Source organism: Neoarius graeffei, chromosome 11 (genome assembly GCF_027579695.1).
Source record: "Neoarius graeffei isolate fNeoGra1 chromosome 11, fNeoGra1.pri, whole genome shotgun sequence".
In the NCBI taxonomy this organism is placed as follows: domain Eukaryota; kingdom Metazoa; phylum Chordata; class Actinopteri; order Siluriformes; family Ariidae; genus Neoarius; species Neoarius graeffei.
The window spans coordinates 81,318,305-81,343,887 of NC_083579.1; the positions used below are offsets into that span (position 1 = coordinate 81,318,305).

The window sequence follows — 25,583 nt, forward strand, 5'->3', positions numbered from 1 at the left end:
AATCATCTCATCAAAGAGTAAAAATATGTTGTGTACTGATTTCAAGGGGATTTAAAGGACATTCAGATAAAAATACTGATTGTTTTTCTTTACAGTAAAAATTCATGTGGGGTCAAATTACTTAAAAGAAAATTCTTGGATTTATTTTTCCATTTTTTAAAATAAAATAAATAAATAAATAAATAAATAAATACCTTAGTCCTGTTTTTGGGTCCAGATTTTTATTAGGGACAAAATCGATTGAAATCGGTCCGGTAATTAGTTAGGACACTATAACTGGAGATAAATATAATGTAACCCTATGGGGCAAATATCCGCATCAAAGTAAACTGCTTTGAAAGGTTCTTTATTTTATAAACGTGTAATAATATTAAAATGATCCCCACAGAGATCCACCTGGGTCTTACCTTCCTCTAGCCCCCCATTCAGTGCCTGCAGTCAATTATCAATAATCAACAATAATCGATTACAGGCACTGAATGTGGCACTGCGTCAGAGACTGGAAGAATAGAAAGATAATAATAATAATACGAGGGGCGTTCAATAAGTAATGCCCCTGACCCACTTCCAGTTGTCTGATCTAGCTGAAATTTTGCATGTGCAATGATTTATATCTCTATGGGTTATGTGGCAAATTACAGCTCTGAACTAATTGTGGTTTCTGATTTACACGTGTTTGAACTGAGTCAGGTGTGAAATGGAGCCTGTTGAGTGTCGCGCAGTGATCCGGTTTTTGTATTTGAAAGGACGCACACCACAGGAGACTTTTGATGAAATGAAAGAAACTTATGGTGATAATGCCCCATCATATGACCTTGTAAAACGCTGGCATCGTGAATTCAAACATGGCCGGAAGTCTGTGGAAACAGCTCCCAGACCTGGCTGCCTCCCTTCTGCCATTGATGAGGCATCTGTCCGTCAAGGTGAGGCTGCCATTTTGGAAGATTGGCGCATTACTATTCGCCAAATAGCCCAAGAGGTCAAGATTAGTACAGGGTCTGTGGAAACTATCATTCATGACCATCTGCATATGCATAAGGTGTCTGCCAGATGGATTCCCAGGTTGCTCACACCTTTCCAGAAGCGAGAACGCGTCAAGTGCTCGAGGATGAATTTGGAGATGTGTAGAAACAGCCATGTTCTATAGTTTCTTTACAGTTATTGAGGTAAACAGACCCAGGTGCATCTCTGCTTGGATCCTTTTCATGTTATCCGACATTTATTACAATGTGATGAGCCCGTCAGCGGTGAGAAATAACGGTTTAGGTTAACGCAGATGATTGCCCCATAGGATTACACTGGACAGCTGTTTTGTGGTTGCCAGTTCTCGTGTTCTAACTCAATTCTGCACCAATTTCAATCTTTTTTTTCTCTAATAAATATTTCAACCCAAAGAGATGGGAAAATAGAGCCCAGGTTAAAAACATCCCAGAGTTTCCCTGTAAAGAAACTTAAAATGCACTTTATACATTAGGAGTAATGACGATTCTTCTTATTGTTATTTATTTGTGCTAGCAGCACTCGCACAAGTTGTTACTCTCACTCAGGATCTTTCTACTTTCCTCTTCTATCATCATCATCATCATCATCATCCTTCTAACATTTTTAGGACACTATTTCTCCCTCAGTTTTCAACCAAATCAATCATCACCAAATTTCACATGAATAACTCTGGGCTGAATTACGTTGCTATGACTTTTGGTGCTGATCAGTCTTTCAATCAGGTCCCCCCCCAATTAATTAATTTATATTTTGTTCATGGCTGCAGGGCGTAACTTTTCCTCACTAAGCGTCATTCTCGATCTCTGACTGTTCCAGATCTATAGGGTACAGTGACCAGACGTCCCAGTTTGTAACAGCCAGCACAAATTACTGTGACTTTAGTCATAGTCTCTATCTACAACCCCGATTCCAAAAAAGTTGGGACAAAGTACAAATTGTAAATAAAAATGGAATGCAATAATTTACAAATCTCAAAAACTGATATTGTATTCACAATAGAACATAGACAACATATCAAATGTCGAAAGTGAGACATTTTGAAATTTCATGCCAAATATTGGCTCATTTGAAATTTCATGACAGCAACACATCTCAAAAAAGTTGGGACGGGGCAATAAGAGGCTGGAAAAGTTAAAGGTACAAAAAAGGAACAGCTGGAGGACCAAATTGCAACTCATTAGGTCAATTGGCAATAGGTCATTAACATGACTGGGTATAAAAAGAGCATCTTGGAGTGGCAGCGGCTCTCAGAAGTAAAGATGGGAAGAGGATCACCAATCCCCCTAATTCTGCGCCGACAAATAGTGGAGCAATATCAGAAAGGAGTTCGACAGTGTAAAATTGCAAAGAGTTTGAACATATCATCATCTACAGTGCATAATATCATCAAAAGATTCAGAGAATCTGGAAGAATCTCTGTGCGTAAGGGTCAAGGCCGGAAAACCATACTGGGTGCCCGTGATCTTCGGGCCCTTAGACGGCACTGCATCACATACAGGCATGCTTCTGTATTGGAAATCACAAAATGGGCTCAGGAATATTTCCAGAGAACATTATCTGTGAACACAATTCACCGTGCCATCCGCCGTTGCCAGCTAAAACTCTATAGTTCAAAGAAGAAGCCGTATCTAAACATGATCCAGAAGCGCAGACGTCTTCTCTGGGCCAAGGCTCATTTAAAATGGACTGTGGCAAAGTGGAAAACTGTTCTGTGGTCAGACGAATCAAAATTTGAAGTTCTTTATGGAAATCAGGGACGCCGTGTCATTCGGACTAAAGAGGAGAAGGACGACCTGAGTTGTTATCAGCGCTCAGTTCAGAAGCCTGCATCTCTGATGGTATGGGGTTGCATTAGTGCGTGTGGCATGGGCAGCTTACACATCTGGAAAGACACCATCAATGCTGAAAGGTATATCCAGGTTCTAGAGCAACATATGCTCCCATCCAGACGACGTCTCTTTCAGGGAAGACCTTGCATTTTCCAACATGACAATGCCAAACCACATACTGCATCAATTACAGCATCATGGCTGCGTAGAAGAAGGGTCCGGGTACTGAACTGGCCAGCCTGCAGTCCAGATCTTTCACCCATAGAAAACATTTGGCGCATCATAAAACGGAAGATACGACAAAAAAGACCTAAGACAGTTGAGCAACTAGAATCCTACATTAGACAAGAATGGGTTAACATTCCTATCCCTAAACTTGAGCAACTTGTCTCCTCAGTCCCCAGACGTTTACAGACTGTTGTAAAGAGAAAAGGGGATGTCTCACAGTGGGAAACATGGCCTTGTCCCAACTTTTTTGAGATGTGTTGTTGTCATGAAATTTAAAATCACCTAATTTTTCTCTTTAAATGATACATTTTCTCAGTTTAAACATTTGATATGTCATCTATGTTCTATTCTGAATAAAATATGGAATTTTGAAACTTCCACATCATTGCATTCCGTTTTTATTTACAATTTGTACTTTGTCCCAACTTTTTTGGAATCGGGGTTGTAGTTATTATTATTATTATTAATCTAAATATAAAAGTCATTTTGGAAAAGGGAATTGGGAGCATTTTCTAGTCTGCCCTCATTCCCCCCCAATTATGTTCTGTGTATAAAAATAGAAGTGTGTAAAATCCAGGTTTGTATGCCGCTGGCTCTCCACCATGACTTCAGTGTCCTTTTCCCAAACACTGTGAGGAACATCCATGTTTAAGCTACAGTGCTCTCTATTCCAGACAGGTAGAGAGACATTTTTACCCCAGGGCTCTCTAGAGTGTAGTTCTCTCTCTCTCTAATTATCGCTCTTCCATTTGTTCTTTATCTCCTTCTTGCTGCAACACTCCGCCCCTCCCCCGTGCCAGCAGTAAGCATCGAGGACACAGCCACGCCTTACACTCCCTACACACTGCCTGATCTGCTGTTCCAAACATCCATTTATCCACTCATCCAGCCATCCATTCCTTGTTCCCTTCTTCTTTTCTTTCTCTCTGGGTGTCTTTCTATAATATGGTGTGATCTCTCAATGTGGCACAAAACTGATGTGTTTATTTTCACATCCCTCCCTTGTCCCCTCTTTCACACTTTCACTTTTCTTTCTTCCTCCCCGTTACTCATCCTTCCTATTTCAGTCTTTCATTCTCCCTCTCTCATCTGTTCTTCCACCCTCACATATTTCCTTTCTTCTTCACCCTCTCTCTTCTTCCCTCCATCCATCCCCCTCTTCCCAGGTCTCTCTTGTGTTTTCACCTGTTCATCCCTTTATTTTCCTTCTTTCATCTTCCCTTTCTCTTCCTTTGTTCATCTATCTCTCCATAACTGTTTAGTATTCCCTTTCCTCTAACTTTGACTCCCCCCCCCACACACACACACACCAGTGCAATACCGTGCTGCATCTGAAAGTAGGGAGAAAGAGCCAGACAATCTCTCTCTCTATATATATATACACATATATATATACACACACATATATATAGGGGGGCGGCACGGTGGTGTAGTGGTTAGCGCTGTCGCCTCACAGCAAGAAAGTCCTGGGTTCGAGCCCCGGGGCCGGCGAGGGCCTTTCTGTGTGGAGTTTGCATGTTCTCCCCGTGTCCGCGTGGGTTTCCTCCGGGTGCTCCGGTTTCCCCCACAGTCCAAAGACATGCAGGTTAGGTTAACTGGTGACTCTAAATTGAGCGTAGGTGTGAATGTGAGTGTGAATGGTTGTCTGTGTCTATGTGTCAGCCCTGTGATGACCTGGCGACTTGTCCAGGGTGAACCCCGCCTTTCGCCCGTAGTCAGCTGGGATAGGATCCAGCTTGCCTGCGACCCTGTAGAACAGGATAAAGCGGCTAGAGATAATGAGATGAGATGAGATATATATATGGGGGGTGTAGAGGATATGGTGGTGGTGGTAGCATCTAAGCAAGTGTTCTTAAAGGGTGAGATCACTGTCAAACTCCTCTTCCTTTCATCTCTTCCTACTTTCCCTCCTTTTGTCTCTCCATTTTTTTCTTTTGTCTTCTCTTATTTTCTCAGACATTCGCTCTCTTATCTCCTCAGACTCTGGTGTTAAAGATGCAGCTTTATTGCACTTCTCTGTAGCTTTAAAGCATCATTACAGGGAGCTCCAGGAGGGCTGCAATGCCAAACCCATCCACTAGGAGGCTGTGAAATATATTGAGCTATTAATGGAGATAAAACCATCCAGTAGTGAGAACGAGAAACAGGCAAAGTAGTGAGGTTTCTGTGAACGTGTGTAAGACAGAAGGAGCTAGCTGTGTGTGGTAAATACTCTTCCAGAAATTAAACACGACAAAGCGTCTTAAGAACATCACCATCACACCTAAGACACGTCTCCGACTCGTAAGAACGTTTTTTTTTAAAGATTTTTTTTTTCACCTTTATTGGATAGGACAGTGTAGAGACAGGAAATGAGCAGGAGAGAGACATGGGGAGGGATCGGGAAATGACCTCGGGCCGGAATCGAACCCGGGTCCCCGGTATGGCACCTTATCCACCTGAGCCACGGCGCCCCCGTAAGAACATGTTTAGAATTAGTATTGAAACGTAAAGAGAGAGAGAGAGAGATGAAGTCCTGTCTATAATCGGTGAGATATTTTACACATGCATGTGGGTCTGTACCTTATACGCCGCCTCTCTCATGAACTGCTTTGCCGGCATTTTCCAAATGGCTGGAACAGTGATGACCCATCTGACATCAGCGTTATCAAACTCCGCCCCTGCCTGGTCACTCAGCTCCTGCGGCCAATCAGAGCACAGCGTAAGATAGACACCAATAAAATTAAAACCCCTGCACACAGATACACGCGATTTACTTTGACAGCTTGTTCCTTGAAGAAGGCCAGAGCGTAGGCAAATATATCCAAAGCTTTGACTTTTTTCCCATTGGCTGCGTGCAGGTCCGTGTCGATGGATAGATTCTGAGGAGGAAAATAAACAAGGAAAAGCCATATTAATGCTGCTTAACATATGAAGAGATAAAACTCACAGGGGTGCATGTGGCCCGTTCTATAACTGTGGGTACATTTTAAGTGTTGACTCTGTTAGTCATAGTCAACTCTGTTATCATCATTAAACTGGGCAATCTATTAACAGAATTGATAACAGAGTTGACATTTCCCACCATTTTGTGTTTTAACTCCACATGCTAACCTCAAACTAGCTCCCACACGGCATGTCTAAAAACAGAATTTTATGGATTTTAATCCTATTATTGTTTTTAAAAAATGAGAGATTCACTCCAATATCACAATAACAGTTGACGAAAAATTAATCTACTGTTGGTGTAAAATCCTCAACATTTTGTTCAAATTAATGAGCGAAGAAACAGAACATACTGCCTTTCTGAAGTTTCCCGCCAGAGGAAGTGACATCACTCAGTGCAGGTGTCATGTGTATTAAACATCTTTGTGGATTTTATGCAGTTTTATAACAGAGTTAAGAGAGTTGACAAGAACATTGGGACGGATAAAAAATATATTTTTTTTATAACTGAAATTTCACATAATACAGAAAATAGACTTTCTGTGCGATTGATTTAATAACAGTTAATAGAATAAACCCCAAAAAACAGAGTGTTAGACTGAATCACTTCCTGTTTATTGGAGTTGAATGGATGAATCAGGAGTTGAAGACGGCCAATAATGTGGGGGGAGGGGTGGGAGTCATTTAGTTAATGCTTTACGGATAAATTGGGTCTAAAATGTACATCAAGCATCGCTATTGGTCAAAGTTTGTTATAATTTGCATTATTGTTCAAAACTGATTCAGTAAAGTTTTCTTTTGTGGAAAATAACAAAAAGGTTTATCTCAGAGACGTGAAATGTACCCCGAATTCTAGAATGACCCACATACAGTATTTTGTTAATCATTATTGTAGTAACTGGCTGCATTTCCATTCCAATTATGCACACAATGCTAGCGATGTGATGCTTTTTCATTTTTTCAACATCATTTCCTGCTCGATAAACCAATGTCATCTGTTTTCATCTTTTTACAAAAATTGTGTGGCACATTTACATTAATAATTTCATGTATATTGCAAATCATGGTCACATTTTCACTTTAGGTTTGATGACTTTTCTAGCACGCGCTAAGAAAAACTGCTTATAGACACCTGATTAATATCAACCAGGTCACTTCAATGTTAACAACATCCAAAGACAACAGCACTCATAAAACAAACTCAAGTTCCATTTAATATGTTCTCTGAATTTTACTGAACGTTATGAACATTGTTTCCCCTGCCATTATACGGGGGGGGCAATGGGACCCCACGCCCCCCCGAAAGTCCCCCCACAAACACATATTTTAAGGTTGACCTAGGAGTGCAGGCACTAAGACCATGCAGAAGCATCCCTGTCCGCTTCGCTCTCCTCTCATGTGCTCAAAAACAAGTCAAACGATTCGATTCAAACAATAGTTAGCAATGTCAGAACCCCCCCAAGCACCAAAAGATGGAGGATATTTGACTTTTTTTCCCATGGGGGTGGGGGTGGGGTGGGTGGGGGTGGTGATGCGTCAGTATCAGGCTTTCTTAAATTTCTTTGAAGACAAAATTAACCAAATTTACCAGTGCTTTCAATCTACTGCTCTATTTCTCTCCCCCTATTCTCCTCCTCTGGGCCCTAAACTCACCCACTTCACAACTGTAGACTCCCTTTCAGTCTCTAATATCATCACTAAGTCTAACTCCTCCTCATGTCAGCTTGACCCCGCCCCTACTCCTGTATTCAAGGCGTGTTCCATGATCATCTGTGAACCGACTGCATTGTTGGTTAATTCATGCCTCGACTCTGGTGTTGTTCCTGCTGCCCTCAAAACAGCTGCAGTGACTCCCGTTTTAAAGAAGCCTGATTTAGAGCCAACCTCTCTGTCTAATTATCAACCGATCCCCAACCTCCCCTTTTTAGCAAAAATACTGGAAAGAGTGGTTGCTTCACAACTTCATTCCTTTCTCACTGAAAACAATCTGTATGAGCCCTTTCAGTCTGGTTTCCGCACACATCACAGTACAGAGACTGCTCTCCAGCGAGTGGTAAATGACCGCCTCCTGTCTGCTGATGGTGGTTCACTTCTCATTCTCCTTGACTTATCTGCTGCATTTGACACCATCAGTCATGACACGCTCATCTCCCGTCTGTCAGATATTGGTATCACAGACATAGCCCTCCAATGGTTTCAGTCCTACCTCACCAACAGACGACAGTTTGTCACACTGGGTCTACATAAGTCCTCCATGTCCCTTATTACTTGTGGTGTCCCCCAGGGGTCTGTTCTTGGGCCCCTCCTTTTCCTTATATACTTCCTACCCCTTGGCCAAATTATTCGTAACTAGGGTCTTAACTTCCATTGCTACGCTGATGACATCCAATTATATCTCACTACACTACATCCTCCCCCACTGACCCCCCCTCCCCCAGTTCCCTCAATGACTGTCTATCAGACCTAAAGTTGTGGATGCAGAATAATTTTCTAAAACTTTAACACAGATAAAACAGAAATCATGCTTATTGGCCCCAAATCCTCATTGTCCAAATCATTCAGTTTCAGTCTGAACATCGACGGTGCACTTGTTAAATCTGTACCTGTTAGAAACCGTGGAATACTGCTCGACCCCTCACTCAACTTTAATCCCCACATTAAATCCCTCACCAAGACTGCTTTCTTCCACCTCCGGAACATTGCCCGCCTTTGCCCCTTTCTTTCCACTAGAGATGTTCAAACGTTGGTCCACTCCTTCATTATGTCCCGCCTAGATTATTGTAACTCCCTTCTCATTGGCCTCCCCACTAAATCCCTTCAAAGATTACAATACATTCAGAACTCTACAGTGAGACGCCTCACCCAGACCAAACCATCTGCTCACATCACCCCCATTCTTTCTCAGCTTCACTGGCTACCTGTTCTGTCCAGAATTAAATATCAAATTATACTACTCACCTTCAAAGCTCTCCATAACCTTGCTCCTTCTTACATCTGTGATCTCCTGACTCCTTATACTCCATCCTGCTCTCTCAGATCCTCGAGCTATAATCTCCTTGCTGTTCCTCACCCTGGGTGGCAGGTCCTTCAGTGCCACGGCCCCCAAGCTCTGGAATTCCCTTCCTCAACCCCTCCATGACTGCTCTTCTCTTCCTTTCTTCAAATCTCATCTCAAAACCTTTCTGTTTCATGAACATTTCTCCACCAGTGCACAAACTCACCACTCTTTAGCAACTTTTTTTTTTGTATTGTTTTCTCTGATCTATGTAAAGCAACCTTGAGTTTGAGAAAGGCACTATATAAATGTAACTTATTATTATTAGTTCAGACACACTATATTAAATTAGCTCACGTTATGATACGAATATTCATTACGAGATCATGCTGGAATCTGTGATCACTCTGTAAACATCAAGTTAGCTAGCTGTAGAAAATGATTGACAGTTTTACGTGTTATTTCAAACGAATATAGTCAGTCAGTCTACTACTGTACTTCACTCAACACATTCATCAGAGTCGTGATCAGCAGAGAAGGGAGCGAAAACAAATTACAGAAAGAAGAAATAAGCTCTATGACTTTCTAATTAGAATTATAGATTAGAACTATAAATGGTTCATACACCATTTTGATCTCTTAATACTTGTTAAAAAGAGATTCATTAAAGAAATGTTCTACTGTAAAACAAATTCTTATAAAATAATTGTTCTGGTAAAAAAAAAAAACATTCTATTGTAAAAATTGTTCGAATCATTGTTCTAAAAAAAAAAATTTAAATAAAAAAAAAAAAAATGAAGCTGTGCCAGTGTGTTTTTACACAGTGACCCGGCATTCTGCAACCATCATTACAAGGTGACGTGTCACAACGGAGCGTTCAGGGTGACGTATCTACGCTGCGGAAACATGAACACCCCGAGCATACCGGCGCTGCTTTAGTACCACTCATCAAACATAGGCAAAAGCTGCTGAGCATCATATGAACATGTAATTAATTGCGTTAAATAATTCACATTTAAAGGAAGGACAGCTTCAATATATATAAATACGCTTGTGTCTTTTAGCCGAGCCGACATTCTGGGGGAAAAAAAAAGTCTGTCACAGAAAACTGCGCTTGCAGCGGCACGGTGGTGTAGTGGTTAGCGCTGTTGCCTCACAGTGAGAAGGTTCTGGGTTCGAGCCCCGTGGCCGGCGAGGGCCTTTCTGTGTGGAGTTTGCATGTTCTCCCCGTGTCCGCGTGGGTTTCCTCCGGGTGCTCCGGTTTCCCCCACAGTCCAAAGACATGCAGGTTAGGTTAACTGGTGACTCTAAATTGAGCGTAGGTGTGAATGTGAGTGTGAATGGTTGTCTGTGTCTATGTGTCAGCCCTGTGATGACCTGGCGACTTGTCCAGGGTGAACCCCGCCTTTCGCCCGTAGTCAGCTGGGATAGGATCCAGCTCGCCTGCAACCCTGTAGAACAGGATAAAGCGGCTACAGATAATGAGATGAGATGAGATGAGATGAGAGAAAACTGCCCTTGCAAACACAAAGAGAGAGAGAAAGAAAATCAGAGTGATAGAGAGTGAAATATGAGAAAGACAGGAGCAGAGAGACTCTGATCAGAAATATGTTGAGGAGAAAGTGAAGAGAAGTAGGAAGCGATTGGAGGCAGAAAAGCGTGCAGACCTCAGATGCCGTAGATGGAGATGTATGAATTTGCGCTGATCTCAGAAAGAAGAATGCCAATGTCAAAAACGCCACACCCCTGTCCCACCATGCCAGCTGTCCCTTTTACACAGACAACGATTCCAGCTCTGTTCCTCCCAGTCACTCTGGCTCAGGGACAGAACACACACACACACACACACACTCCGTTCCACATTCAGGCGTTTTATACAGAACCCGAGGCGGAATAAAGGCGTAAGATTTCCACCTTGAACAGGCTGTGTAAAGGGGGCTGAAGAAAGGTTCTTCTGTCCTCCTCATGCCACCTGTCCTGCTTTTCCTACTGCTGTGATCTGTTGGCCTGCTGTACAAGGATACTTTCATCTCATCTCATCTCATTATCTGTAGCCGCTTTATCCTGTTCTACAGGGTCGCAGGCGAGCTGGAGCCTATCCCAGCTGACTACGGGCGAAAGGCGGGGTTCACCCTGGACAAGTCGCCAGGTCATCACAGGGCTGACACATAGACACAGACAACCATTCACACTCACATTCACACCTACGCTCAATTTAGAGTCACCAGTTAACCTAACCTGCATGTCTTTGGACTGTGGGGGAAACCGGAGCACCCGGAGGAAACCCACGCGGACACGGGGAGAACATGCAAACTCCGCACAGAAAGGCCCTCGCCGGCCCCGGGGCTCGAACCCCGACCTTCTTGCTGTGAGGCAACAGCACTAACCACTACACCACCGTGCCGCCCAGATACTTTCATATTTATCTTATAATATCATTTTTAAGATACTGCCATAGTTTCCCAAGTCAACAGCCCAGAGATGTGATTTTATGCAAAGAAAGAACATTCTGTGTATTAAATTTCTCGCCTAATAGTTAGAGAAGCAGCTTTGGGAGCAAAAGGTTGTCGGTTTGATTCCCTGCACCAGCAGGAATGGCTGAAGTGTCCTTGAGCAAGGGCACCGAAGCCCCATCTGCTCTGGGTGTATTGTACATCACTCTGGATAAGAGCGTCTGCTAACTGCCTGTAATTAGGATGCAGTGCTGCAGCACAGCAACCTATGGGCTCCCCTAGGGGAGCCCATAGGTTGCAGTGCAAAGCACTGCAACTATTGTTCTTCTACGTATTTCTTCTTCTTCTTCCGCTTCTTCTTCTTCTTCTTCTTCCTACGCAAATTTCGATTTCGAATAACTCAATAACCGTACGTCGCACACAGACAAACAATACATCAAAACGTGCGGCTCGATCGGACTCGCTATGCTATTACTTTTCTCTACAGAATACGATTTTTTCGCGACGTAGTCACGAAAAAATCGTCCAAAAAAACCCCATTCATTTCTATGGAATTAATTGAAAAAAAAGCACTTTTTCAAACATCCACTGCTCTGGCATGCTTTCACCTAGAGACGTGATTCTAACTCAAAAACGTAGGAAAACTTCTCCTCTGTGGATCTGGCATTCAACTTTTCTGCTAGGTTCTACACTTTCGGATCAGTCCCGGCTCAAACGCCATGTGGGTTCTGGGAGAAAATCCGGCTTTTGAATGGGTGTCTATTGTGTTACACACCAGTGAGGGTCGTTAAGCTTAGAGTGTAGACAGCTTGAAAAAAAAGCTCAAACTTTCTCGCTTAAACTGTGTTTTCAGCCACAAATTTCACTTTACAGACATGATTTTCTCAAAAGTAGTAGGAAAACTTGTCCTGATTCACACAATGTGTCTACCTAAACGATAGGATTTACAGTTTTTGAATGAGAAGCCTCAAAGTGAGGAGAGCACAGGTGAGCGGCCTCACTGACTCCCATTATAAACGGGACAGAAAAGTCTCTCATTTTTAAATCGTTCTAGTGTCGTCATTTTTAACACGACAGACAAAAAAATACATCATTTTATTCAGGAGACCCTTCTAGCGCTCACTGTGAAAGAATTTTGTGAATAGCTGCTTCCGTTGTCGAGTTATTTGTCATTGTTCGAGGCCTGGTCATTCATATAAAACAGCACAAAACTCCATACCTTGTGTGTCTTAGCTCATTGACACCCATTATAAAAGTGACAGAAAAGTCTCTCATTTTTAACACTACAGACAAAAAATTACATCCGTCTATTCAGGAGACCCTTCTAGCGCTCACTGTGAAAGAATTTTGTGAATTTCTTTTTTTTGTGAAAAAAAAAAAACAGCCTCGGTCGGCATGACACTTCACCTTAGCCGCCCACTTTATTAGGAACACTTCTGTTCGTACATACAAACTACAACCACTCTTCTTAGAGTTTAGAGTTTATTTTATTTTTAAAAGGGACAGTGCACAAATTAAACATTATCCTTGTGGTAAGGACAGATGTCTGTCCCAGGTTATAGCAGTACATGCTAATTTCCGCCTGTAGTCCCTTTGTTTATACTCTTGAATAGCTCTTCTTCATGACGGCTGCTGTCTCAAGCACACACATAATCATTGCATTGAAACATCATTGCGGGTCACACATTCACGGCCAGCAAACATGCGTGACCGAATTGCTTCGCGCACTGCATCCTCTCACAATTTCCCCCGGGGAATTGTCCGGTCTAGTGTAATTTAATGTAATGTAATGAACTGAAACTGCAGAGGCTGAAATACACAAATGCTGATTTATCCCCCACTGTGTTTCTGTGATGAAGCTGACTAATCAAATAATCACAGGTTCTGTGTGTTTTTATCAATCACGGCTTTCAGGCAGTCCTACAGATCAATTTGCTCAAAATAATACAGAGCAATATTTACTCATGAAAAAAATGAGTAAATATTTACAAAGACTTATGACATATTGCAATATAAAAGGATTATAAATGAAATTACATGTTGCAATATAATCTCTATATTATCCCATCCTGAGCCCAATTACAACAGAAGTTCATTGTTATCTGTAAGGCATTGTGTGTGTGTGTGTGTGTGTGTGTGTACCGCAGTTGTGTGAAGTTTCATTTTAAACTTCTCCAGGTAGAGCCACTGCTTTGACTCGGTGGGGTCCAGGTCGTGGTAAAAGTCTCTCGCTGCGTAACCAAAACTGTGAAACTTCTTGTCAGGACTCAGCAGGATGGTAGTCGGTGTCTTCTGATTGGACACGCCTGGGTCACCGCCCTCCCAGCGCCTAGCAACAGGAACACAGGACATTAAGTGGCTATATCCCAAATGTCACAGTTAACAGTTGTGTGTATTACCCATCATGCACCTCGCTACAATCTGGTTTAGAAATCCAAGTTTCAAATGGCTGAAATAAATATTAGTGATGTCATTTCCAACCTATGCCTTTTATCAGGTTTAACTGAATGTGACAACACACACACACACACACACACACACACACACACACACACACACACACACACACACACACACACACACACACACACATAATTTCAGTCAGAAAGACCACTACAGCAGCCAGTGAAAAGAGAGCTGTGAATTCCGAAGTGTAAAGATCATTCTGTCCTACAGCTTTAACACGTCCTCACACGCCGTATGCATCTTATACATTAGCATCTAAAAGACTGGGAACACAACCAAGAACCTTTTTTAAAACAATATTTTATTCAATACTGTTACCATTTATTAAAATTAAATACAAATCATACACAGATGATACATGTTGAATACTTCTTTAGCTGCTTGAGAAATCCCGGTGGTAAAGTGAAATAATAGGTGGTCGGTTTGGATTTACTACTAGGGAATTGAGAATGTTGGTAGCTGCGTTGCAACAGGCAGCAGAGAAAGCTTCGTATTTCATCTGGCTGAAGCGTGATGACAAAGTGTGGCTAGGCTAGTATTATCGGTCATATGTTTAGCTCACAATGTCCCAGTCAGCACCAGCTCTTCTGAAGCCTCTTTAGGGAGGGGCCCCGCCATAGCAGAAGGCAGTTGAGGAGTAGGGGCTGAAACTGGCTGCCATGGTTCCTCCTGATGACTTCATTAAGCTGGATCCAGGATTGGAGCTGCTGGCTGGGGAGCACCGCGGAAGTGTTTCATTATTCCTCAGTTATTCCTCGAAATCGAGTCGTACATGAGCTGATGGGTGACGAGGCGCGTAGCACTGAGTTGTCTATAATCCATGTACGATGAGGTTGAGTGGAATAACTTTTATTCTATCCACATTCACTAGATTTTGAGAAACAGCATTTTTATTTTTTGCAAATTCGATAAATGAAAACTTTATACAAAACGTCCAACAAAATAATTTCCACTTAGGTGGACTTCTTAAAAACTTAGCGATGGCAGCACAAATTGACTTTAGTGTTGTTTTTTTGTAGAACGTGCCATCTTGCTGTCGTGCCAAGGTATAGAATAGCTTTAGACATTTATTTAATTCTTCCTTGGACATTTCAGCTCTTTGAGCCTTTGAACCAGTGTGGTGGTGGCATAACTCAGGGATGTGACTGGCCGAGGACAAAAAAGCAGGAAAATATATAGACCCATAATGCGACACGGCAGTAGTGTGGTGTGGTATGGCGCGGCAACGACGCGGTGCGGCAACAGTGCAGGCACTACACACAGTAACCTCATTTTGACACTTTTAATGAAAAGTGCAATACGCAAACATTTAGTACCGATTTTCATCATTGGAAAACAATTATTTTGAGGGCAAACAACCTCAAACATCAAACAATAGGTGCAGATATTAGAACAGGTGATGAGCACACACTCAGTGTCATCATTTTTTTCAATATATGCACAATGTCAGTAAGTGTAGTATAAAGTCAGGAAGTGTAACATGGACATACACGTGAAAAAACACTAAACAATATAATAACAGTGTAAAGCTCAGTTTAATTACCACTAAACATTTTACTTAAAGTTAAACATCATACACGTTAAAATGACATGGTTCTGAATGCAGCACACAACTGGAACATTCAATTGGTTTATTTTTCATCATTTCTGCACTATATTGTTTCAGCGTCTCTTGGTATTAACCGTGTGTCGATGATCGGTTCCGTGATATATCGCGATATTCAACACGATATTTCCATTAATATCTGCACAATCTGTTTTTATTCCTTTTGATTTAAAAATCCACATTCACAAAAGGTATAGATAATTTTATTAGGTATAGATATTAGTTCATATGTTTTAACGTCTATTTTTCTGTAAAGCTGCTTTGTGAATATGTCTGTTGTTAAAGTGCTATACAATAAATTGACTTGACAATCAAATCAATTTATTAATACCAGTGTATTGTTGTAGATACACATACAACCTCATAGATGCATTAAATGCAAGCTTGTGTGTAAAAGTGTTGTATAACTTAGGATCAAAGCAGATTATTTTTGGGAGAGGAAACAGGGACACATGCAATCAAACTCCAGGTATTGCTCTATAATAGCCACTAGTTAGCATCAAATGCAGGCACTGTGACCTGGTAAAGTGTGGTTTCATGTCATTAACCATGTATAGTGATGTTACAAAGAAAAATAAAACTTGGAAGGAAGGATCAAAGATGGTTGCTGTGTCTAGTGAGTGTGTATATATAGAGAATGATGTGGTACAAAGCCTATGATGTAAATGAATTGCTTAACAGATTAGTTTGTGTTTAACTCAAGCATCGGCTACAATTATCGACACTTTAATGATCTTTTGGCCATTGCAAAAGTAGAAAAGACTTTCAATACGTAAATTGTGCATGAATAGTGACTCGAACTTACAGTGGGGGAAAAAAAAGAGAATTGATTCCCGATTACTTAGCGTATCAGATCACGTGACACCATTCCACAAGTATTTGACACCTTTGTCCACAGTTATCAACACCATTCCACAATTATTGACATCCAGACAGGGCTTGACATTAACTTTTAAACCCACTTGCCTTGCCCTTTTTTTAAAAAAAAACCTAGAGGTGGATGATATAACAGAAAAAAACAAACAAAAAACGATACATAAGTATTTTGCCCAGGACTGTGTTCCTCTGATAACAGAAACAAAGCTCCAGCTCTCTCTGCTCTTAGGTGGGGTTTACATTAGACCGTATCAGCGGATCATCAGATTAACGTTTTTAAAACGATTAGCGTGCACACAGCAACACCAATACACGGATACGTTCGGCTCCGCAGGCATCCTGCGCTCCAAATCACTCCGCCCTGAACAGCGAGTGCCCTCTGGAGGGTGCGCACTCCGGCCCTGCGCAGCTCACAGAGCGCGCGAGTGAAGCGCACGAGCAGTGATTCGGGACTGAGCCGCTGTGTGTGTGATCCCAGTGCATGTCGGGCATGCGCGTCACTTACCACTTGCAAGTGGAAGGATGGCAAGCCTAAAGACAATCATAACTACACAATGGGCAGTATTTGCATCAGTATTTGCAGTATTTTCATACTTTTATACTCTTTAATGAAAGGTGATACAAGGCGGAAGTCCGCGCCGTTTTTCAGCAGTCGCGTCACATGACCAACACCAGCGAATCAGGAAGGTGGATGTCACAGTGACGTTGTCCAATGATGACGCCAGCTAGAGCTCAGCACAGCGTATCCGCGTATTCTCAATGTTTACACAGCACCGGACCAGACACGATCTGGATTGAATACGTGGCCGCTGGCGGATTCCCGTTTCCCGGCGTTTCAATGTAAACTGACAGTGCATCCGCGAAGAAAACGAGACAGATACGGTCTAATGTAAACTTGGCCTTAATCTGTTCTGTTCTTTCAGGATATATTGCGCATGTCGCTCTTTTGTTGAGGTTTTTTTTTTTTTAAATGCCCAAGTTGTTTGAAACCAATCTGGGTTTTCTGTGTCAAAAAAGGAAGCTGCTTCACCTGTAAGAAAAATCAAGCACTTTCACGAAGCAGCTAACTCGAATGTGAGCAGAAAAAAAAATAAAACGAGATTCTTAAGCAAACTCTTTCATACTCACTTCCGACTTTGTTTTTGTAAAATACATTTTAAATCCAATTGTAAATTTCTCTGAAGTTTTCAGGCTTAGCTCCTCTCGTTGTATTCTTTAACCACTCATTTCCTCGTTGTTCTTGAAGCATTTGCTTCTGTTTGTTAACATTTTTCTTGACAGCGGGGTTTAGATTAAGCCTTGCTTGCATGAAAGATGGTGTCCGTCTATAAACCCAGCTGTAATTATCACATGATGCATGTCGTCATGCACAGGGGTCTATAAATAGTATGCGTACCACATTACAACAGCGGGGGTATATAAAACTAGACCGGACAATTCCCCGGGGGAAATTGTGAGAGGATGCAGTGCGCGAAGCAATTCGCTCACGCATGTTCGCTGGCCGTGAATGTGTGACCCGCAATGATGTTTCAATGCAATGATTGTGTGTGTGCTCTAGACAGCAGCCATCATGAAGAAGAGTTATTCAAGAGCATGAACAAAGTGACTACAGGCGGAAATTAGCATGTACTGCTATAACCTGGGACAGACATCTGTCCTTACCACAAGGATAATGTTTAATTTGTGCACTGTCCCTTTTAAAAATAAAATAAACTCTAAACACTAAGAAGAGTGTTTGTAGTTTGTATGTACGAACAGAAGTGTTCCTAATAAAGTGGGCGGCTAAGGTGAGGCTAAGACACACAAGGGCTGGAGTTTTCTACTGTTTTTTTATGAAGGACCAGGCCTCGAACAATAACAAATAACTCGACAACGGAAGCAGCTATTCACAAAATTCTTTCACAGTGAGCGCTAGAAGGGTCTCCTGAATAAAATGATGTATTTTTTTGTTTGTATTGTTAAAAATGAGGACGCTACAGGGAGTTAAAAACGAGTGACTTTTCAGCAACGTTTATACTGGGAGTCAATGAGGCCGCTCACCTGTGCTCTCCTCACTTTGAGGCTTGTCATTCAAAAACCGTAAATCCTATCGTTTAGGTAGACACATTGTGTGAATCAGGACAAGTTTTCCTACTACTTTTGAGAAAATCATGTCTGTAGAGTGAAATTTGTGGCTGAAAACACGGTTTAAAAATAAAATAAACTCTAAACTCTAAGAAGAGTGTTTGTAGTTTGTATGTACGAACAGAAGTGTTCCTAATAAAGTGGGCGGCTAAGGTGAGGCTGACACACAAGGGCTGGAGTTTTCTACTGTTTTTTTTATGAAGGACCAGGCCTCGAACAATGACAAATAACTCGACAACGGAAGCAGCTATTCACAAAATTCTTTCACAGTGAGCGCTAGAAGGGTCTCCTGAATAAAATGATGTATTTTTTTGTTTGTACTGTTAAAAATGAGGACGCTACAGGGAGTTAAAAACGAGTGACTTTTCAGCAACGTTTATACTGGGAGTCAATGAGGCCGCTCACCTGTGCTCTCCTCGCTTTGAGGCTTGTCATTCAAAAACCGTAAATCCTACCGTTTAGGTAGACACATTGTGTGAATCAGGACAAGTTTTCCTACTACTTTTGAGAAAATCATGTCTGTAGCGTGAAATTTGTGGCTGAAAACAGAGTTTAAGTGAGAAAGTTTGACCTTTTTTTTGAAGCCGCCTACACTCTAAGCTTAACGACCCTCACTGGTGTGTAACGCAATAGACACCCATTCAAAAGCCGGATTTTCTCCCAGAAACCACATGCCGTTTGAACCGGGCCTGATCCGAAAGTGTAAAACCTAGCAGAAAAGTTGAATGCCAGATCCACAGAGGAGAAGTTTTCCTACGTTTTAGAGTTTGAATCATGTCTCTAGGTGAAAGCATGCCAGAGCAGTGGATGTTTGAAAAACGTTGAAAAAGTGCTTTTTTTCCAATTAATTCCATAGAAATGAATGGGGTTTTTTTGGACGATTTTTTCGCGACTACGTCGCGAAAAAATCGTAATCTGTAGAGACATGTAATAGCATAGCGAGTCCGATCGAGCCGCACGTTTTGATATATTGTTTGTCTGTGTGCGAAGTACGGTTATTGAGTTAATCGAAATCGAAATTTGCGTAGGAAGAGTAACAAATATAACACTAGACCGGACAATTCCCCGGGGGAAATTGTGAGAGGATGCAGTGCGCGAAGCAATTCGCTCACGCATGTTTGCTGGCCGTGAATGTGTGACCCGCAATGATGTTTCAATGCAATGATTGTGTGTGTGCTCGAGACAGCAGCCGTCATGAAGAAGAGCTATTCAAGAGGATGACCAAGGTGACTACAGGCGGAAATTAGCATGTACTGCTATAACCTGGGACAGACATCTGTCCTTACCACAAGGATAATGTTTAATTTGTGCACTGTCCCTTTTAAAAATAAAATAAACTCTGAACTCTAAGAAGTGTGTTTGTAGTTTGCATGTACGAACAGAAGTGTTCCTAATAAAGTGGGCGGCTAAGGTGAGGCTAAGACACACAAGGGCTGGAGTTTTCTACTGTTTTTTTTATGAAGGACCAGGCCTCGAACAATGACAAATAACTCGACAACGGAAGCAGCTATTCACAAAATTCTTTCACAGTGAGCGCTAGAAGGGTCTCCTGAATAAAATGATGTATTTTTTTGTTTGTATTGTTAAAAATGAGGACGCTACAGGGAGTTAAAAACGAGTGACTTTTCAGCAACGTTTATACTGGGAGTCAATGAGGCCGCTCACCTGTGCTCTCCTCACTTTGAGGCTTGTCATTCAAAAACCGTAAATCCTATCGTTTAGGTAGACACATTGTGTGAATCAGGACAAGTTTTCCTACTACTTTTGAGAAAATCATGTCTGTAGAGTTAAATTTGTGGCTGAAAACAGAGTTTAAGCGAGAAAGTTTGACCTTTTTTTTGAACCTCTCTCCACTCTGACCTTAACGAGGTCCACTGGTGTGTAACGCAATAGACACCCATTCAAAAGCCGGATTTTCTCCCAGAAACCACATGGCGTTTGACCCGGGACTGATCCGAAAGTGTAGAACCTAGCAGAAAAGTTGAATGCCAGATCCACAGAGGAGAAGTTTTCCTACGTTTTAGAGTTTGAATCACGTCTCTAGGTGAAAGCATGCCAGAGCAGCGGACGTTTGAAAAACGTTGAAAAAGTGCTTTTTTTTCAATTAATTCCATAGAAATGAATGGGGTTTTTTGGACGATTTTTTCGCGACTACGTCGCGAAAAAATCGTATTCTATAGAGAAAAGTAATAGCATAGCGAGTCTGATCAAGCCGCACGTTTTGATACATTGTTTGTCTGTGTGCGACGTACGGTTATTGTGTTACTCGAAATCAAAATTTGTGTAGGAAGAGTAACAAATATAACACTAGACCGGACAATTCCCCGGGGGAAATTGTGAGAGGATGCAGTGCGCGAAGCAATTCGCTCACGCATGTTCGCTGGCCGTGAATGTGTGACCCGCAATGATGTTTCAATGCAATGATTGTGTGTGTGCTCTAGACAGCAGCCATCATGAAGAAGAGCGATTCAAGAGCATGAACAAAGTGACTACAGGCGGAAATTAGCATGTACTGCTATAACCTGGGACAGACATCTGTCCTTACCACAAGGATAATGTTTAATTTGTGCACTGTCCCTTTTAAAAATAAAATAAACTCTAAACACTAAGAAGAGTGTTTGTAGTATGTATGTACGAACAGAAGTGTTCCTAATAAAGTGGGCGGCTAAGGTGAGGCTAAGACACACAAGGGCTGGAGTTTTCTACTGTTTTTTTATGAAGGACCAGGCCTCGAACAATAACAAATAACTCGACAACGGAAGCAGCTATTCACAAAATTCTTTCACAGTGAGCGCTAGAAGGGTCTCCTGAATAAAATGATGTATTTTTTTGTTTGTACTCTTAAAAATAACGACAATAGAGCGATTTAAAAACGAGTGACTTATCTCTCATTTTTACAATGGGTTTCAATGAAGCCTGTCAGCTGCCCTGTCCTCAGTTTGACGCTTGTCATTCAAAAACCGTAAATCCTATCGTTTAGGTAGACACATTGTGTGAATCAGGACAAGTTTTCCTACAAGGATAATGTTTAATTTGTGCACTGTCCCTTTTAAAAATAAAATAAACTCTAAACTCTAAGAAGAGTGTTTGTAGTTTGTATGTACGAACAGAAGTGTTCCTAATAAAGTGGGCGGCTAAGGTGAGGCTGACACACAAGGGCTGGAGTTTTCTACTGTTTTTTTTTATGAAGGACCAGGCCTCGAACAATGACAAATAACTCGACAACGGAAGCAGCTATTCACAAAATTCTTTCACAGTGAGCGCTAGAAGGGTCTCCTGAATAAAATGATGTATTTTTTTGTTTGTATTGTTAAAAATGACGACGCTACAGGGAGTTAAAAACGAGTGACTTTTCAGCAACGTTTATACTGGGAGTCAATGAGGCCGCTCACCTGTGCTCTCCTCACTTTGAGGCTTGTCATTCAAAAACCGTAAATCCTATCGTTTAGGTAGACACATTGTGTGAATCAGGACAAGTTTTCCTACTACTTTTGAGAAAATCATGTCTGTAGAGTGAAATTTGTGGATGAAAACACAGTTTAAGCGAGAAAGTTTGACCTTTTTTTTGAACCTCTCTCCACTCTGACCTTAACGAGGTCCACTGGTGTGTAACGCAATAGACACCCATTCAAAAGCCGGATTTTTTCCCAGAAACCACATGGCGTTTGACCCAGGACTGATCCGAAAGTGTAGAACCTAGCAGAAAAGTTGAATGCCAGATCCACAGAGGAGAAGTTTTCCTACGTTTTAGAGTTTGAATCATGCCTCTAGGTGAAAGCATGCCAGAGCAGCGGATGTTTGAAAAACGTTGGAAAAGTGCTTTTTTTTCAATTAATTCCATCGAAATGAATGGGGTTTTTTGAGACGATTTTTTCGCGACTACGTCGCGAAAAAATCGTATTCTGTAGAGAAAAGTAATAGCATAGCGAGTCCAATCAAGCCGCACGTTTTGATATATTGTTTGTCTGTGTGCGACGTACGGTTGTGTGACCTGCTATGAAGCTACAATGCCATGATTCATGTGTGTGCTTGAGACAGCCGGCCCCTCCCCTCTGTGCTCGCTTACTGTAGCCAGTCGGCATGGTAAAGGGCCTGAGCAGGTTAAAAAACACACACAAGAGTTTGTCAGGTGTCTGCTGAATTTTGCTAAGGGACAGGCCTCGAACAATGACAAATAACTCGACAACGGAAGCAGCTATTCACAAAATTCTTTCACAGTGAGCGCTAGAAGGGTTTCCTGAATAAAATGATGTATTTTTTTGTTTGTATTGTTAAAAATGAGGACGCTACAGGGAGTTAAAAACGAGTGACTTTTCAGCAACGTTTATACTGGGAGTCAATGAGGCCGCTCACCTGTGCTCTCCTCACTTTGAGGCTTGTCATTCAAAAACCGTAAATCCTATCGTTTAGGTAGACACATTGTGTGAATCAGGACAAGTTTTCCTACTACTTTTGAGAAAATCATGTCTGTAGAGTGAAATTTGTGGCTGAAAACGGAGTTTAAGCGAGAAAGTTTGACCTTTTTTTTGAAGCCGCCTACACTCTAAGCTAAACGACCCTCACTGGTGTGTAACGCAATAGACACCCATTCAAAAGCCGGATTTTCTCCCAGAAACCACATGGCGTTTGAACCGGGCCTGATCCGAAAGTGTAAAACCTAGCAGAAAAGTTGAATGCCAGATCCACAGAGGAGAAGTTTTCCTACGTTTTAGAGTTTGAATCATGTCTCTAGGTGAAAGCATGCCAGAGCAGTGGATGTTTGAAAAACATTGAAAAAGTGCTTTTTTTTCAATTAATTCCATAGAAATGAATGGGGTTTTTTGGGGCGATTTTTTCGCGACTACGTCGCGAAAAAATCGCATTCTATAGAGAAAAGTAATAGCATAGCGAGTCCGATCGAGCCGCACGTTTTGATATATTGTTTGTCTGTGTGCGACGTACGGTTATTGAGTTATTCGAAATCAAAATTTGCGTAGGAATAATAATAATAATAATAAGAAGAAGAAATACGTAGAAGAACAATAGTTGCAGTGCTTTGCACTGCAACCTATGGGCTCCCCTAGGGGAGCCCATAGGTTGCTGTGCTGCAGCACTGCATCCTAACTAGACCGGACAATTCCCCGGGGGAAATTGTGAGAGGATGCAGTGCGCGAAGCAATTCGGTCACGCATGTTCGCTGGCCGTGAATGTGTGACCCGCAATGATGTTTCAATGCAATGATTGTGTGTGTGCTCGAGACAGCAGCCATCATGAAGAAGAGCTATTCAAGAGCATGAACAAAGTGACTACAGGCGGAAATTAGCATGTACTGCTATAACCTGGGACAGACATCTGTCCTTACCACAAGGATAATGTTTAATTTGTGCACTGTCCCTTTTAAAAATAAAATAAACTCTAAACTCTAAGAAGAGTGTTTGTAGTTTGTATGTACGAACAGAAGTGTTCCTAATAAAGTGGGCGGCTAAGGTGAGGCTAAGACACACAAGGGCTGGAGTTTTCTACTGTTTTTTTATGAAGGACCAGGCCTCAAACAATGACAAATAACTCGACAACGGAAGCAGCTATTCACAAAATTCTTTCACAGTGAGCGCTTGAAGGGTCTCCTGAATAAAATGATGTATTTTTTTGTTTGTAGTCTTAAAAATAACGACACTAGAGCGATTTAAAAACGAGTGACTTTTCTATCCCGTTTATAATGCATGTCAATGAGCTAAAACACACAAGGTCTTGAATTTTGGGCTGTGTTTTACCACAGACCAGACCTCAAACAATGACAAATAACTCGACAACGGAAGCAGCTATTCACAAAATTCTTTCACAGTGAGCGCTAGAAGGGTCTCCTGAATAAAATTATGTATTTTTTTGTTTGTACTCTTAAAAATAACGACACTAGAGCGATTTAAAAACGAGTGACTTTTCTCTCACGTTTACAATGGGTTTCAATGAAGCCTGTCGGCTGCCCTGTCCTCAGTTTGACGCTTGTCATTCAAAAACCGTAAATCCTATCGTTTAGGTAGACACATTGTGTGAATCAGGACAAGTTTTCCTACAAGGATAATGTTTAATTTGTGCACTGTCCCTTTTAAAAATAAACTCTAAACTCTAAGAAGAGTGTTTGTAGTTTGTATGTACGAACAGAAGTGTTCCTAATAAAGTGGGCGGCTAAGGTGAGGCTGACACACAAGGGCTGGAGTTTTCTACTGTTTTTTTTATGAATGACCAGGCCTCGAACAATGACAAATAACTCGACAACGGAAGCAGCTATTCACAAAATTCTTTCACAGTGAGCGCTAGAAGGGTCTCCTGAATAAAATGATGTATTTTTTTGTTTGTATTTTTAAAAATGACGACGCTACAGGGAGTTCAAAACGAGTGACTTTTCAGCAACGTTTATACTGGGAGTCAATGAGGCCGCTCACCTGTGCTCTCCTCACTTTGAGGCTTGTCATTCAAAAACCGTAAATCCTATCGTGTAGGTAGACACATTGTGTGAATCAGGACAAGTTTTCCTACTACTTTTGAGAAAATCATGTCTGTAGAGTGAAATTTGTGGCTGAAAACACGGTTTAAGCAAGAAAGTTTGAGCTTTTTTTTGAAGCCGCCTACACTCTAAGCTTAAAGACCCTCACTGGTGTGTAACGCAATAGACACCCATTCAAAAGCCGGATTTTCTCCCAGAAACCACATGGCGTTTGAACCGGGACTGATCCGAAAGTGTAAAACCTAGCAGAAAAGTTGAATGCCAGATCCACAGAGGAGAAGTTTTCCAACGTTTTAGAGTTTGAATCATGTCTCTAGGTGAAAGCATGCCAGAGCAACGGATGTTTGAAAAACGTTGAAAAAGTGCTTTTTTTTCAATTAATTCCATAGAAATGAATGGGGTTTTTTGGGGCGATTTTTTCACGACTACGTCGCGAAAAAATCGTATTCTATAGAGAAAAGTAATGTACTGTTTGTTTGCATGTACTGCTATAACCTGGGACAGACATCTGTCCTTAACACAAGGATAATGTTTAATTTGTGCACTGTCCCTTTTAAAAATAAAATAAACTCTAAACTCTAAGAAGAGTGTTTGTAGT

General features: G+C 41.6%; 1 protein-coding gene across 3 annotated transcripts in view; it reads right to left on the minus strand.

Annotated features, from left to right (window-relative positions):
• hspa12a (heat shock protein 12A) overlaps nt 1-25,583 on the minus strand; it is a 146,002-nt gene that overhangs the window by 31,768 nt on the left and 88,651 nt on the right. For all 3 annotated transcript variants that reach the window (XM_060934795.1, XM_060934793.1, XM_060934794.1), the window contains exons 4-6: nt 13,575-13,761; nt 5,816-5,920; nt 5,622-5,738 (exon numbers count right to left, since the gene is read on the minus strand). In XM_060934795.1, coding sequence (XP_060790778.1) covers nt 5,622-5,738; nt 5,816-5,920; nt 13,575-13,761 — 409 coding nt within the window. The remainder of the gene's footprint in view (nt 1-5,621; nt 5,739-5,815; nt 5,921-13,574; nt 13,762-25,583) is intronic.